Here is a 14986-nt window from a genome sequence, read left to right on the forward strand (position 1 = left end):
TAGATTCTCATTTAGGTAGTCACGAGGGTTTTGTATATTTGGGCATATTCATTACTCCAGTTCTGGATTAGCTGTTCAAAGCCAATTTTACTCAATTATTTGAAAAAATTAAACAAGCTCTCCAAAGATGGGAGGCACTTCCAGTCTCATGGTTGGGTCGGATAGCACTTATTAAGATGAGTATTCTCTCTCGTTTGCTATACCCTATACAGATGCTCCCCCTGATTTTCAATAAACAAACACTCAGGAGACTGAACAGTTGGTTCACCTCCTTTTATCTGGCACCATAAACGACCCCCCATTAAATTAGCCAAACTACAGTTGCCTCACAGATTGGGGGGAGTAGACCTTCCAGACATTAAAAATGGCCAATTAAGCTCACTTTTGACCTACGTAAGTGATTGGGTTTGTGGGGACCCTCTTTCAATATGGCTAGATATCAAAGTCTCCCAGGCAAGGTGCCCCCTTACCAGTTTGCTGTTTTTGGACAAGGTGAGGACAGTTAGGGAATATTGCCATAACCCAATAGTCACCAATACTGTTAAAGCATGGAGGGCAATTCGGCAGAGGGAAGGTAATATTGGCAAAACATCATTGTTTACACCTTTTAGTGGGTATGCTGAGTTTTCAACCAGGTATGATAGATGCAGGATTTAAACGTTGGGCAGCTAGAGGTATATCTTGCATGGATGATTTATTTGAGGGAGATGTAATGATGTCCTTCGATCAGTTAGTATGGAAGTACGAGCTACCTAATAGAGACCTCTTTCGTTTTTTTCAAGTTAGGGATTTTATTCAAAAAAAGACCACACTTTGACTAATCCCTACAAATCTGACATAGAGGGGTACTAAGGGCTAAGAGTACACTCTCTGTCAGTACTCGATATCACCAATTTGGGGGGTGCCACCTCGGATGAGTCTGATCGACTCTGCAAGATGTGGGAAAGAGAGCTGGGTGGTGAAGTTTCTTCAGAGGCATGGGAGGATATTTGGGAGAATGCAAAGAAGATATCAATTTGCAATAGGACCCAAGCTTTACAGTTGAAGATTCTCCACAGGGTCCATTTAGCCCCAGACCGTTTGTCAAAATTTAAACCAGGGGCATCTTCAGCATGCCCCCAAGTGCAAGGTCTGTAGGGGTACTCTTGCCCATTGTCTTTGGTCTTGTGATAGGCTTCAAACATATTGGAACGCTGTGGTGGGTGTAATGGAGAGGATTTTAGGTGTAGGGGTGGAGAAGGACCCTATTTCGCTCCTTTTGGGCCTACCCATTATATTTCTTGCAGACTCGCCTAAGGCAAAACTTCTCAATATTCTTACATTCTGTGCAAGGAAGAATATCTTGCTAGGTTGGATATCAGAAAATCCCCAGGCCTGTCGGGTTGGCGGAAAATTGTTATCGTGCATATTCCTCTGGATTTTCTCACAAATATGGTACATCACAAAACTGAGAATTTTTACAAGACATGGCAACCCTTTTTGAAATAACTGGACACAGATTTATCTGCCACACTAACAAGGGCTTTTATATAGTCCTAACGATTATGTTTCATGAGTCCAATATCCAGGGAGGAGGAACTGTGAATGTATGAGTGTTTTGTTTGGCTGGGCTGAGTTATTACTGGTTTTTTTTGTTTGTTGTTAGGTATTTATTTAGTTAGTTAAATAGCTAGTTTAGGTTTTTTTAATTTTATACTTCTCTATATATGTTTATACATTCGTATAGGGAGGTGGGCTGGGGAATTTTTTTAACTATTTGGGTTTAGTTTTGTACTATTTTTGTACTGTTTTGAATTGGATTGTTTTGTATTTGTGGTAATATTTAAAAATCTATTTTTCATAATATATTTTTATTAAATTATATAAAAAAAGTGTAATCTTGTGTACCCTCAATCCCATATCCGGAGCAGTTATGTGGATGTTCCAACGAATGGCCTCTGCCAGCGGCTGTATCACCAACGTAAGCAATAATGGTGAGAGTAGGCAACCTTGACAACAACCCCTGCCAATCCTAAAGTTCCCAGTCTTCGCCCTTTTGGTGACTACCACGACCAAAGGGTGGTGATATAAAACCTCCGCCCACCGAGCAAAGACCCCACCCAGCGCAACTGCTCTAAGACATAAGAGTTACGACCATCCACTGGGTCAAATGCTTTCTTTGCATCGAAGGAAATCATGAAACCCTGGATCAGCAACCTTGTAATTTTATTGGAGGACCTATAGCCCCTTATAAAATCTGTCTGGTTCTCTTTGACAATTTAGGGCAACACCTTCTCCAATTTCAGCGCTAAAGTCTTCAACAGAATCTTAAAACTCAATTTAATAGAGAGATGACCTGTATGAAGCACAATCCTCAGAAACCTTCCCCTTCTTGAGAAATATTAGCTTCTCTCAAAAATGGTGGTAGGCATTCATCAGCGCTAGGCGCTTTCCCACTTTGAAGTTGCCTCGCTGCCTCTTGTATTTCCTGAACTGTCAAGGGGGCATTAAGGAAAGAGGCCTGTTCCAAGGTTGCCCCATGGAGGACTAGGCTTTTAAAAAAGGTTTTCAACTTGACCCACCTATCTTCACAACCTTCAGACCAATATAATTCCGCCTATCCCCATACTCGAACAGCTTTTGTCTAGCAAAAGCAAGTTCTTTCTTTGCGGTTTGTGTAAGTACTGAATTCAGTGCAGCCTGGAGGGCCATGATCTGCCATAGCTTTGTCACCGAAAGCCTTGCAAAATATGCTGCCTCATCGGCTTTCAGCCGCATCTCAAGCAGATGTTGCTGTTTCTCCTCCTGTCGTTTCTGGCTAGCCGAATAGGAGATAGCTGATCCCCTAGCAAAGGCCTTAGTGGTCTCCCATAGCGCAGATGGACTACTAACCGTACCTGGTTTGATGGTTAAAATTTGGAATCCTTGAGGAGAAAAGGATCCAGATCTCAGTGCTATGAACCTCGCCCCTCACTCTTGGCCTGAACCTTCAATTATACTGCCATGTGATCAGAAATAGCTATGTTCCCAATTTTACCATAATCAAATCCAGAAAGGTCACGGGATCCTGAAAAGCTCCATCCTCGTGTGACATTTATGTGGGTTAGAGAAAAAAGTGAAGCCCCTGCTAGTCGTGTGAAGACATCGCTGAATGTCCACCAGCCCCAACTGTTCGCATAAGTCAGTCACTTGCTTGGCCTGCAAAGACACAGTTGGGGGCCCACTAGGCATTATGTCCACTGAGAGATCCAAAAGGCAATTAAAATTCCACACCCCCCCCCCCACACCGCCATAGTAATGTGCCATGTTCCAAAGGCACTTAGCTTAGAGAAGGCGCTAATCAAAGATTTGAGGGGATGTGCCAGGGGGCAGTAGACATTTGAGATCCCATATTCCTCCCTATGTATCAGGGCCTTAAGTATCACAAACCATCCTTGCTCATCTTTCATCTGCTCCAGTAATGTGAATAGAAGATTTTTCTGGATAAGTACAGCCACATCCCTACTTTTAGTAGTAAAGAATGAAAAGAATACCCAGTCATTTTTCCCCACTCCAATCGTAACATCAGGTGTTCCCCATCGTCAAAATGGGTTTCCTGCAACAGGGTGATATCAACCCTTTCTCTCTTAACAGGTGAATGACTTCCTTTGATGTTGCTGTACTGGCCCGGACCTGCGCACCACCACCCGATAGGCCCTTTCAATATGCAGCCGTCCAGATTCAATTTGGAATAGGAATTGCAGCAACCAGTTTCCAAAGAAGCTGACTAGCTGCCCACCTTCTTCACCCTCTGGGACCCCGACAATCCACAGATCCAACCTCTGACCTTAATTTTTGAGGTCATCGACCTGATCTCTCAAGGCTTGCATTTGCTTTTCCAGGGCCTGGATCCGTCCGGACAAGGACTCGATCGCCACTTCCAAAAACCTTAAATAAAAGACTACACCCCCCCCCCCCCCAAACACCACCACCACCCACCCCATAGTTGACATTCACCCTATCCATCCCTCCTTCACAGCTCCTTCAAGCCTGGACTGTGCCCCAGCCTTAGGCAAAAATAAATAAATAAAGCCTTCAACCTTCCTCCATCTGCGGCCCAAGGCCCTGGAGCTCCCGGTTCATGCTTTTGCAGCATGGACATGATGGGTTGTATCTGGGCATGGATCTTCTTGAACGCAGCCTCAACCTTCCCAGTAAGTCTTGCCATCGCCGCCACCAACTCCTGCAGGTCCATGAAGTCCCTTGAGGGTTTGGGAGCCGCATGCCCAGTGCTGCAGTGGAATGTCTTCCTTGCTGCTGTTTGCTCACTCCCTTTCCCTTTGGCATCCTTCCCACTCCAAAATATGAACAAATTTGTGTTCTCAAAGTTTTAAATTAACAATTCTCTCCAAGACGTCATCCAGGGATGGCAAAAAAACACCATCTGCCTTGGCTGTTAGGCAGAACCATCCATGGCAGGTCTAATGAGTCGTTGCCAACTTGCTGAGTCGAATTTCTCCTTTTCACATGCCATTTTACTTCTCAATCTCTCTTTTAGTGCCTTTATCATCCCTTTCTCTTTTGCTGTGGACATCCTTGCCACCAGTTCTACTTGCTCACCCACACCCCACCCCATAAAGAACGACCATTTTTCATCCCATCTCAATGTTGAAAGAGAGGCATGTCAGACTCAGTATGTTGATTTCATTTCTCTCTCCACAGATGCTTACAGAATGGCTGAGTTCCTCTGCGCTTTTCTGTTTTTATTTCAGATTTCCACCATCTGCAATATTTTGCTTTTATCCAACAGCCGCATAATGTTTCAACTGTTGCTTTCTAGTGAATGGCACAACTGCAGAGGGCATTTCCCTTACTGTTGAAGAAAGAAAATTGCTTGCTGAAGAGTGGATTAAACAAGGAAAGGGCAAGTGAGTGCTCACATTTGGATTCAATCTAAATAAAATGAATAACTACATCCATATACCAAGACATTGATTTTCAAACTTAATTTTAACATCAAGTGTTCTGTTCTCTTGCTCTCCTCTTCCCAATGTAATAATTTACTTTAAGTATTGCTTCCACGCCTTCTTAAAATGATGCTCGAAACATCATTTCTCCTGCTCCTCAGGTGCTGTCTGATCTGCTGTGCTTTTCCAGCACAACACATTCGATTCTGATCTACAGCAACTGCAGTCCTCACTTTCTCCAAGAAGCCCCAGTAGAGACTAGATATGAAATAAGAGATCTAAGTATGTCTGTGTCCTTAAGATTAATATTGCATGTTTGACCCCATAGTTAGATGACAATAGTTTCGTTCAATACAAAATCAAAAACATCACATGACTTCTCCCTGCAATGACGATGTGAAGAAAGAAAATATTTTTGTAGTACCTTTGGTATCTTTGCCCATTTCAAAGTGCTTTACAAATAACTTTGACTTCTTTTGAAATATAGTCACTGTTGAAAAATGGGAAAACTAACATAAAATGTGTGTACGACAAGCTCCCAAAACAGTGATAACCAGGCAATCTGTGTTAAACTGATGAAAGGATAAATATTGACCAGCGTACTGGGGAGAGAAACCTAATGATTGATGTAGGTACTACCCATTGGCAGGCTTGCTGTGATTCATGCAACCAAAGTCCTATTGGCAACCAATTGCCGTGCTTTCTGATGCAACATATATTGATGCATCTTTTAAAAATGTTTTATTCTTATCTGTCTTGATGTATGCAAAAAAATCTTCACGTCATGCTTTTCTTTCAGCAATATGCAAATGCTGTATTATCAAGCTTCTCTTAATTATCATTTTATTTCCTACTTCTTTTTCCTCAAAGTTTGTCTTGCTTTTCTCCTGTTCTGATTTCTGCCCCTGAATTGGCATTGAATTCAATATTCTATCTGGCCTTTCTTCACTCAATCTCTGTGCTCACTTTTTTTTAATGATAATTTAGATCACTGGTTTGGATGAGAGGAAGCACCGTAGCTAAATTCATGGATAGTTAAGATAGAATGCTTTGAAGAAAACATGAAGAGTTTGTAGATTAATGTGGATAAGTTGAGTGACTGGGGGGACAATCAGGCAGTTGGAGTAGAATGTGGGAAAATGTGAAGTTGTTCATGTTGGCAGGAAGAATGGAAAACAAAACAATGACTTAAATGGGGAATAACTGTGTGATTCTGAGTTGTGAAGAGATTTTTGTGTTCTGATGGATGAGTTACAAAAAGGTTAGAATGCATTTACACCAAGTATTTAAGAAGGCAAATGCGTGTCATCCTTAATTACAAGAGGAATTGAATATACACGTTAAAAAGTTGTGCTTCAGTTCTGCAGGCATTAGGAAGACACATCTCAAACTGTGTGCAACTTTGGTCACCATGTTTAAGAAAGGATATAAATATGTTGGTGAAGATTCAGAAGCTTACTGGATTGATTTTCAAAATGAATGGATCTCTTATGAGGAAAGGTTGGACAGACTGGGCTTGTATTTACTGGAACATACAAGAATGAGGGATGACCTAATTGAAGTGTAAAAGATTTGGAATGATCTTGCCAAAGTGGATGTGGAAAGTATGTTTTTTTTTGTGGGTGAGTCCAGAATGAGGAGACTTTTTTTTAAAATTAGTGAGTGCCATTAACTTTGAGAGTTATGTGACTTTGGGGTTCTGTGCCTCAAAATGCTGTAGAAGTGGATAATGAAATATTTTTCAGACAAAGAGAGAGAGATTTTTTCTTCAGCAAGGGAATCAGTGGTTTCTGAGGGTGAGTGGGAATGTGAAATTTAGAACACAACCAAATTGGTCTTGATTTTACGAATTTCGGAGCAGGGTTGAGGGGCCAAATGGCTTGCTCCCCCTATTTCATATGTTTATGAGGTCTTCAGTCTGACTGATTCAGGAGAGGCACAGATCTTTTAACAGAGTTTGTACTTATTCAATATTAGATTGACAGGTCATCTGCTACACAAGTCTAGCCAAGTGGAGCTTTCCCATGAAAACCAGCTGAATATTGTTAACCTTTATGCTCCATTCGGCACATGAAAGTGTTGCTTTCTTTCTGCTTTTGTCTGCAGGTTAAATCACGTGATAATTCATGTGGGTTCCTTAAGTATAGAAGAATCAAAACAATTGGTAAGTTTAAATTTTCATGTACATACATAGTGTAGAAGTTTGTTGTTTATTTTGTTATTTGTACATAGCCATGTGTACAGCAAGTGTCAAATGCGCAGAAGACTGCTGAGACTCTAATGGGAATGACTAAAATGAAGGAAAAAAACAAAAGAACTGGATGCTGGAAATCACCAAGAAAAACACATTTCTGGAAAATCTCAGCAGGTCTTGCAGTATCTGTGCAGAGAAAGCAGAGTTAATGTTCCAGGTCTACTGACCCTTCAGAACTGATGGTAACTAGGTAAAAGAAGATATTGGATTTGCACCATCATGACAAGCTGTTGGCATGTTGCATCACTCCAGTATCTTTGTGAATCAGATTGGTTGAAGATTGGCATCTGTGATATTGGGGATTTCAAGAGAATAACATGATGGTTTACTCATTCTGCATTTCTAGATGAAGATAGTTATAAATACTTCACCCTTGACTCTCAACTGATGTCATTTTTCAATTTGCAACCTTTCTCAAATTTCTAATGCATTGACATATCTTTTATTATTGTAAAGTTTAACTATTGAAAATAAAATTTTAACTGCTCCGCAATTCTTATTAACATCATGATTTTCCCTGTTAATGGAGCTTCTTTATATGTTTTAGTTATTTGCAATTAAATATAGTTCTGTTATCTGCTCATGCTGCACAATATTGATAGGAAGCTGTAATTGTGCAGGTATTTGTAAAGCGCACACACAATTCTATTTCAGTATTATGGAAACACTTAACATTCCTCCAGCAAGTGGCACCTGCTACTTCTGTGGTACTTTTTTTTTGTTTTTGACACAATTTTAAAACTTTAGAGATGTTCTTAGGTATTCAAAGATACTTCAGCTTTACTGCTGGTAGACCTTGATTGCAAATCTCTGTTTTTACATCTCTACTTCCTTAAACAGTTCTTGACTTAATACAAAAATGTACTGCTGAAATCTAGAAGTTGGGTGGCGTTGTAGATGGTGTGGATAGTCTTTCAAATATTCCTTTGTAATTTTGTATTAAGTGAATAGACAAAACTATGGCAGATGGAATTCACTGTAAGCAAAGTCATCCATTTTGGACCAGAAGGGTAGATCAGAATACTTTCAGATGGCATAAAGTTAAGACACTTGGGGTTTCAGGTGCATATACCTTTAAAATGCATGAACATTTTTAGAAAAAAATCAAGAAAACTCATGGAATGCTGGTCTTTATATCTAGAGGACTGGAGCACAAGGATGCGCAAATTATGCTGCAGTTGGACAAAATCCTGTTTAGATCCCACTTTGGAATACTATGAGCAGATCTTGATTAGATTAGATTACTTACAGTGTGGAAACAGGCTCTTCGGCCCAACAAGTCCACACTGAGCCTCCGAAGAGCAACCCACCCAGACCCATTCCCCTACATTTACCCCTTCACCTAACACTACGTGCAATTCAGCACGGCCAATTCACCTAACCTGCACATCTTTAGAAAGGGGAGGAAACCGGAGCAAACCCACTCAGACACGGGGAGAATATGCAAACTCCACACAGACAGTTGCCTGAGGCAAGAATTGAACCCAGGTCTCTGGTGTTGTGAGGCAGCAGTGCCAACCACTGTGCCATCGTGCTGCCCGGGCACCACAGTTGAGGAAGAATATATTGGCTTTGGAAGGAGAACAACGAAGGTTTACAAGAGTGATATCTGGATTTCAGGTTTGAGTTCTGAGGAGAGATTATATAAATTAGGCTTCTTTTCTTAGAATTTAGAAGCTTAATGGATGATCTAATGGAAGTTTACAAGAGATGAACAGGTTAAAAAAAACTAGGCTTGGTAAAGATTAACTATTTTTGCCGGTTGGGGATTGTAGATCTCAGGGACATATTCTGAGAATTACAGCCAGAATAGTTTAGGAGATATGTTTAGAAGCACTTTTATACAAAAGGGTAGTAAATGCTTTGAACACTCTTTCATAAATGACAGTAGTGCAATTATTAATTTTAAATCTGAGAAAGGTAAACATTTTTGTTCAGCGAAGAATTAGGGTATGTAGGCCAAAGGCAGGTTTATGGAGTTACAGCACAGCTCAGCCATGATTTGAGGGACTAAATTGCCTACTGCTGTTCTGATGTAACATTTCGATGTATCAATCTTGAACAGTAGTGACAGAAATAAGTTAGTGTTTTTGTTGGATGTATGAACCCCAAGTGAACCCCAAGCTCCTCTTCAGAGAAATTGCTGCAGTATTTTGCACATCCAACTAAGCGTGAAGGCCTTGTCTAACTTAACATTTAATACAAAAGATGCTGTATTTGGCCATGTACCCTGTCGATATTTCACTGGTTGCTCAGCCACATGCTGCAACTCTGCACTGAGCCTCTAACTGAATACTTTTAGGCTGAGATAAAATTTCAGATAATCTAACAATACCACAATGTATTGCATCCTTCTTAGATATCAACCTATCCATTCCAAGCATCAAAAGCTTAATGGGCACAATCCATGAGCACTATTTCCAGAAATAGTGATTTTCTTGTTTAACAGACTTTTTGATATTTTTGTTAGAGATGATGAGAAAGGTAAAATGGTCTGCTCTGGCACCATTAGGTAAATTTTCTAAATTGTTCAGAGATGATTAAAGGTCCACGAAACTGCCCAAAACTGAAGATTTACTTGGGAAAGCAATTCCTGTATTTATAATTGATACTATCTGAAATTGAAAAGTTTGAATGTTGAATTGCTTATACTTTCCTGGTGACTATGTTGGGTGTCATTTCCCTGTGTTACCTAACTTTAATTGAGATTGAACATTCAGTACTGATACCATTATTAACTTAGAGTCATAGAGATGTACAGCATGGAAACTGACCCTTCGGTCTAACTCATCCATGCCGACCAGATATCCCAACCCAATCTAGTCCCACTTGCCAGCACCTGGACCACATCCTTCCAAACCCTTCACATTCGTATACCCATCCAGATGCCTTTTAAATGTTACAACTGTACTAGCCTCCACCACTTCCTCTGGCAGCACAGTCCATATACGCACCACCCTCTGCGTGAAAATGTTGCCCCTTAGGTCTCTCTTATATCTCTCCCCTCTCACTCTAAACCTATGTCCTCTAGTTCTGGATCCACCTACCCCAGGGAAAAGACTTTGCCTATTGATCCTACTCATGCCACTCATGATTTTATAAACCTTTATAAGGTCACCCCTCAGCCTACGACGCTGCAGGGAAAATAGCCCTAGCCTGTTCAGCCTCTCCCTATAACTCAAATCCTCCAACCCTGGCAACATCCTTGGTAAATCTTTTCTGAACCCTTTCAAGTTTCACAACATCTTTCCGATAGGAAGGAGGTTAGAATTGTACACAGTATTCCAACAGTGGCCTAACCAATGTCCTGTACAGCCGCAACATGACCTCCCAACTCCTGTATTCAACACTCTGACCGATAAAGGAAAGCATACCAAATGCCACCTTCATTATTCTGCGACTCCACTTTCAAGGAGCTGTGAACCTGCACTCCAAGATCTCTTTGCTAAGCAACACTCCCTAGGATCTTACCATTAAGTATATCAGTCCTGCTAAGATTTTCTTTCCCAAAATGCAGCACCTCGCATTTATCTAAATTAAACTCCATCTGCCACTCCTCGGCCCATTTGACCATCTGGTCCAGATCCTGTTGTAATCTGAGGTAACCTTCTTCACCTCCAATTTTGACGTCCTCTGCAAACTTATTAACTATACCTCTTATGCACATATCCAAATCATTAATATAAATGATGAAAAGTAGAGGACTCGGCATCGATCCTTGTGGCATTCCACTGGTCACAGGCCTCCAGTCTGAAAAACAATCCTCCACCACCACCCTCTGTCTTCTACCTTTGTGCCAGTTCTGTAACCAAATGGCTAGTTCTCCCTGTATTCCATGAGATCCAACCTTGCTAACCAGTCTCCATTGGGCAACCTTGTTGAATGCTTTACTGAAGTCCATGTAGATCATATCTACCACTCTGCCCTCATCTCAAAGCTTTTCGTTACTTCTTCAAAAAACTCAATCAAGTTTGTGAGACATGATTTCCCACGCATAAAGCCATGTTGACTATCCCATATCAGTCCTTGCCTTTCCAAATACAGGTACATCCTGTCCCTCAGGATTCCCTCCAACAACTTGCTCCCTGGTCTATAGTTTCCTGGCTTGTCCTTACCACCTTTCTTAAACAATGGCACCATGTTAGCCAACCTCCAGTCTTCTGGCACCTCACCTATGACTATCGATGATACAAATATCTCAGTAAGAGGCCCAGCAATCACTTCCCTAGCTTCTCAGAGTTCTAGGGCACACATGATTGACAAATATAGTTATGTAGTATGATTTCATAAAAGTGCCAGTTTGCCAGTATGGTACAGAATAACACCAACAGTGAAGGTTCAATCCTTGGACTGTCTGAAATTGGACTTGCTGCCTTGCCTTGCAGTAGAATGATGATTTTGCATAAACCATGATTAGCAACCCCTGAAAAATAAGAATGGAGATGGAGGCTATTTTGTGTGAGGATAACACTGAATATATGGACTAATAGATATTTTTGTTTATATTTTGTTTCAGGCAATACATGCTGCCAAGTGCAATGCTTCTGGGATTGCAGTCATTTCCCCATTCTTCTTCAAGCCTCAAAGTATAGGTTGTGTATTTATGTTGCTTGCCACAGTTTTTCAAACAAAATACTGACAGTTATGCAGTCAGAATCCGTAATATACCAAGCAGATTAATCTTAATGACCTAGAGACTTTTTTTGTACAGTAGATCCAAGACCAATTTCCGTATAAACTAGGAATCAAGCCTACTGCATATGGCTGAGTACTACATGGTACAATTTATCCTATGAATGATTCAATCACTCATTCAGGACAGAAATAATTTATTTCAAACTTTGAGGAGGAAACTGAATGAAATTTATTTGCTTTATGCAGATCACCACTCTATTTGCTATAGGTGTTTCTAAATAGCTTTTGTCAATTGTGGACATAACTCCATAATATAATGCCTACGATTAGCATATGATCAAGTCTGGCTTTTTTGGTTTGCTTTTTGTGTTCTCTACACACTTTCTTCCTTATTCTATTTTTCTTTACACAATGGCACATTGGGTTCAAGCAAAAACAGTTTCACATCATTCAGTTTTAAGCTAATGAAAATCATTTCCCACAGTTTCTTAACCTGACTTTCATCACATGATTCAATTGAATTGTGACTTTTATCTAAGTTAAAGCTGCAACTTGGGAGATCCACCAGTAATGTGCAACATAACTTTTGATATTGCAATATCTGTGTACTTCTCAATTATTATTTTTGAATTATAATGACTACAATGTTAGCAAATTTCAGGCCAAAATTTGATAATTGAAACGAAATTAATTTCTTGTTACAGAGGCTTTAACAGAATGCCTACAGGAAGTCGCGTCTGCTGCCCCCAGCATCCCTTTCTACTATTATCACATTCCTGAATTTACTGGCGTATCTTGTAAGTACAAAAACATACAGCAGACTTTGAAAATATCTCAAGATCTTTGTTAAATCAAACATAATTTTGACTCGTTGCAGTAAATGTTGTGGAACTGCTAGATGGGATCGAGAAAAGGATTCCAACATTCCAGGGAGTGAAGTTCACCAGCAGTGACTTGTTGGACTTTGGTCAATGTGTTCACAAGTTCAAGGATAGGTTTACATTGCTGTATGGGAAAGATGAGGTATGGATGTTTTTGATAATGTGTAATTAACATTTGATTCTTTAAACCTTTTAGTTTAGCATGTATTAGATAGTGGTGAGGTTTGTGTACATCGATTGAGAAGCTGAAGGAATGAAGAGCTTCTAAAAGGGAGATTACAAAATCTATATTTATACTGTTTCCAAGATAAATTAAGATTAGAGGCATATGTATCTGAAACTCCATTCTAAATTGCACAATGAAAAGATGTGGTTGGGATATATATATATCGTAAGTGCAAACAAAAGGAACAGGATCTGCTGTAATTTCTTTAGCTTGATGTAAATGTATTCCTCTGTTTCAGTATGAAGTTGCACCTGCCTGTGTGAATGGACTATTAGGCATGATCCTTATCTTGTAGCTCATGCTGAACTTTGTATTTTCCAAGTGAGTGTGATGTCAGGAGCAAATACAAAAGCATTCTAGTTTGATACAGCTGGAATTGTTCTTCTTGGATTGTGTTCTTGATAGGGATGTGGGTGTCTTTTTTTTTCCTTCCTGAAACGTTCTCAATCTTTGGATTTATTCCAGTATGTCCTTCTGCAACATATATTTTCATTTGATTGCCTCCTTTTTTCATTATGATGATCCTCTATGCTTACCTAATGTTAGTTTAGATTCAGTGGAAATGCACTGAAAATGTGGATAAACTGAAAGACCGAAAGATTTGAGTTAGTAATTCCTTAAAGGTAATCTTGCATACAGATAAAGCTATAATAGCTTTTAGACTTTATAGAACGAGGTCATGAAAAATAAAGAGTCCAATAAATTGGCACATTGCATGAAAGTACTGTGTGTAGTCTCAAGTGCCAAATTAATGGAGAACATACAGTACAAATTTTCTGGGAACATATCAAATGAGATGCTTTCATTCTGTCAAGATTTAGTTTGAGTCCAAAATTGTATAAATGTGTTGCTGACCATTATAAAGTTTAAAAACAAACCTTGCATTTATCATGTATACTTGGTCAAAAAGTCAGATTTTCCAGACAATTTTTTTTGACTGAGTTACATAGTAATGTTTTTGAGGGATTGCTATGCATGTGTGATTTGTGCCCATAAAATAACTAATAATTCTTAGTTTGTTCAGTAACTTATAATGAGGTCTGACTGGGGATGTTAATCTAGTCAAATTAGGGAGCCCTGACTAAGATATAAACACGAATGTGTTCACTCACCAAATAAGTGATTTTCCTGATAATGGAGATATTGAATAAAGTTCTTGCACAATGGTGTCTCTTTTACTGAGTCTGTACACACAAACTATGGGTGACGTGGGGAAGAGTAAGCACTATTGCTATGCAGGAAAAACAGGAGAAAATATTTTATAAAAAGATTTTAAAAATAAAATAAACAGGAGTAGCAGAGATTCTCTTCACTCATAGTTGGCTGTGAGGAAGCCAGACCATTGTCAAGTACTATGCACATGTAAATAAAGGGTGACTTGGTGACAGGATACTGGCTACTCTGGAGTTTTCAGTTTGTAATTTGGAAAAATCATTCAGCATTGTGAAATAACTGTAATACTTCACAAATGAAATCCTTCAAAATCACTTTGATTACCATTGAATCATCAAATAATTTGTCCCAAAACTTGGTTGAGTAACATCACATGAATCTTCTTTGTTGTCTTCATTGGTACTGGTAGCTTGGCAGCATTGTCTTCATTAGTTATGCAATCATAGAGATGAACAGCAGAGAAGGAGCCCTTTGGCCCATCACATTTGCGCCAGTCAAAAACCACCACCTAACTATTTTAATCCCAATTTTCCAGCACAGTCATCCTCGTTATCATCAAACACATTGAATATTGCACATTAGTCAGTTGTTTTGAAAATATTGAGATCAAACTAATGTAAAATACCTTTGATCCATTGGCACACTGTTAGTGTAAGTATTTGCATATATTCAGTCTTCATAAGCTTGTTTTGTTTTACCTACCAATATCGAATTGTTCCAAATCATTTAGATGCTGCCCTTGAGGTTCATTTCTATTCCCATGCAAGGACTGAATGACACTTGTAAGTGCTGTGGTATCTTATACATTCACCCAAACCAAACTATTTAGTCTAGTTTAATATCTCATCTGAAAGGCACAACTTGTAGGAGTACAGGATTTCTCAGTATTACT

The 14986-nt window shown here is 39.6% G+C and overlaps 1 protein-coding gene across 2 annotated transcripts in view; it reads left to right on the plus strand.

Annotated features, from left to right (window-relative positions):
* Positions 1-14986, plus strand: part of npl (N-acetylneuraminate pyruvate lyase (dihydrodipicolinate synthase)) — a 53614-nt gene that overhangs the window by 22565 nt on the left and 16063 nt on the right. For both annotated transcript variants that reach the window (XM_060830307.1, XM_060830308.1), the window contains 5 exons: positions 4799-4886; positions 7032-7089; positions 11696-11771; positions 12519-12611; positions 12692-12837. In XM_060830307.1, the coding sequence (XP_060686290.1) occupies positions 4799-4886; positions 7032-7089; positions 11696-11771; positions 12519-12611; positions 12692-12837 (461 nt within the window). The remainder of the gene's footprint in view (positions 1-4798; positions 4887-7031; positions 7090-11695; positions 11772-12518; positions 12612-12691; positions 12838-14986) is intronic.

This window comes from Hemiscyllium ocellatum, chromosome 9, assembly GCF_020745735.1.
Source record: "Hemiscyllium ocellatum isolate sHemOce1 chromosome 9, sHemOce1.pat.X.cur, whole genome shotgun sequence".
NCBI lineage: Eukaryota > Metazoa > Chordata > Chondrichthyes > Orectolobiformes > Hemiscylliidae > Hemiscyllium > Hemiscyllium ocellatum.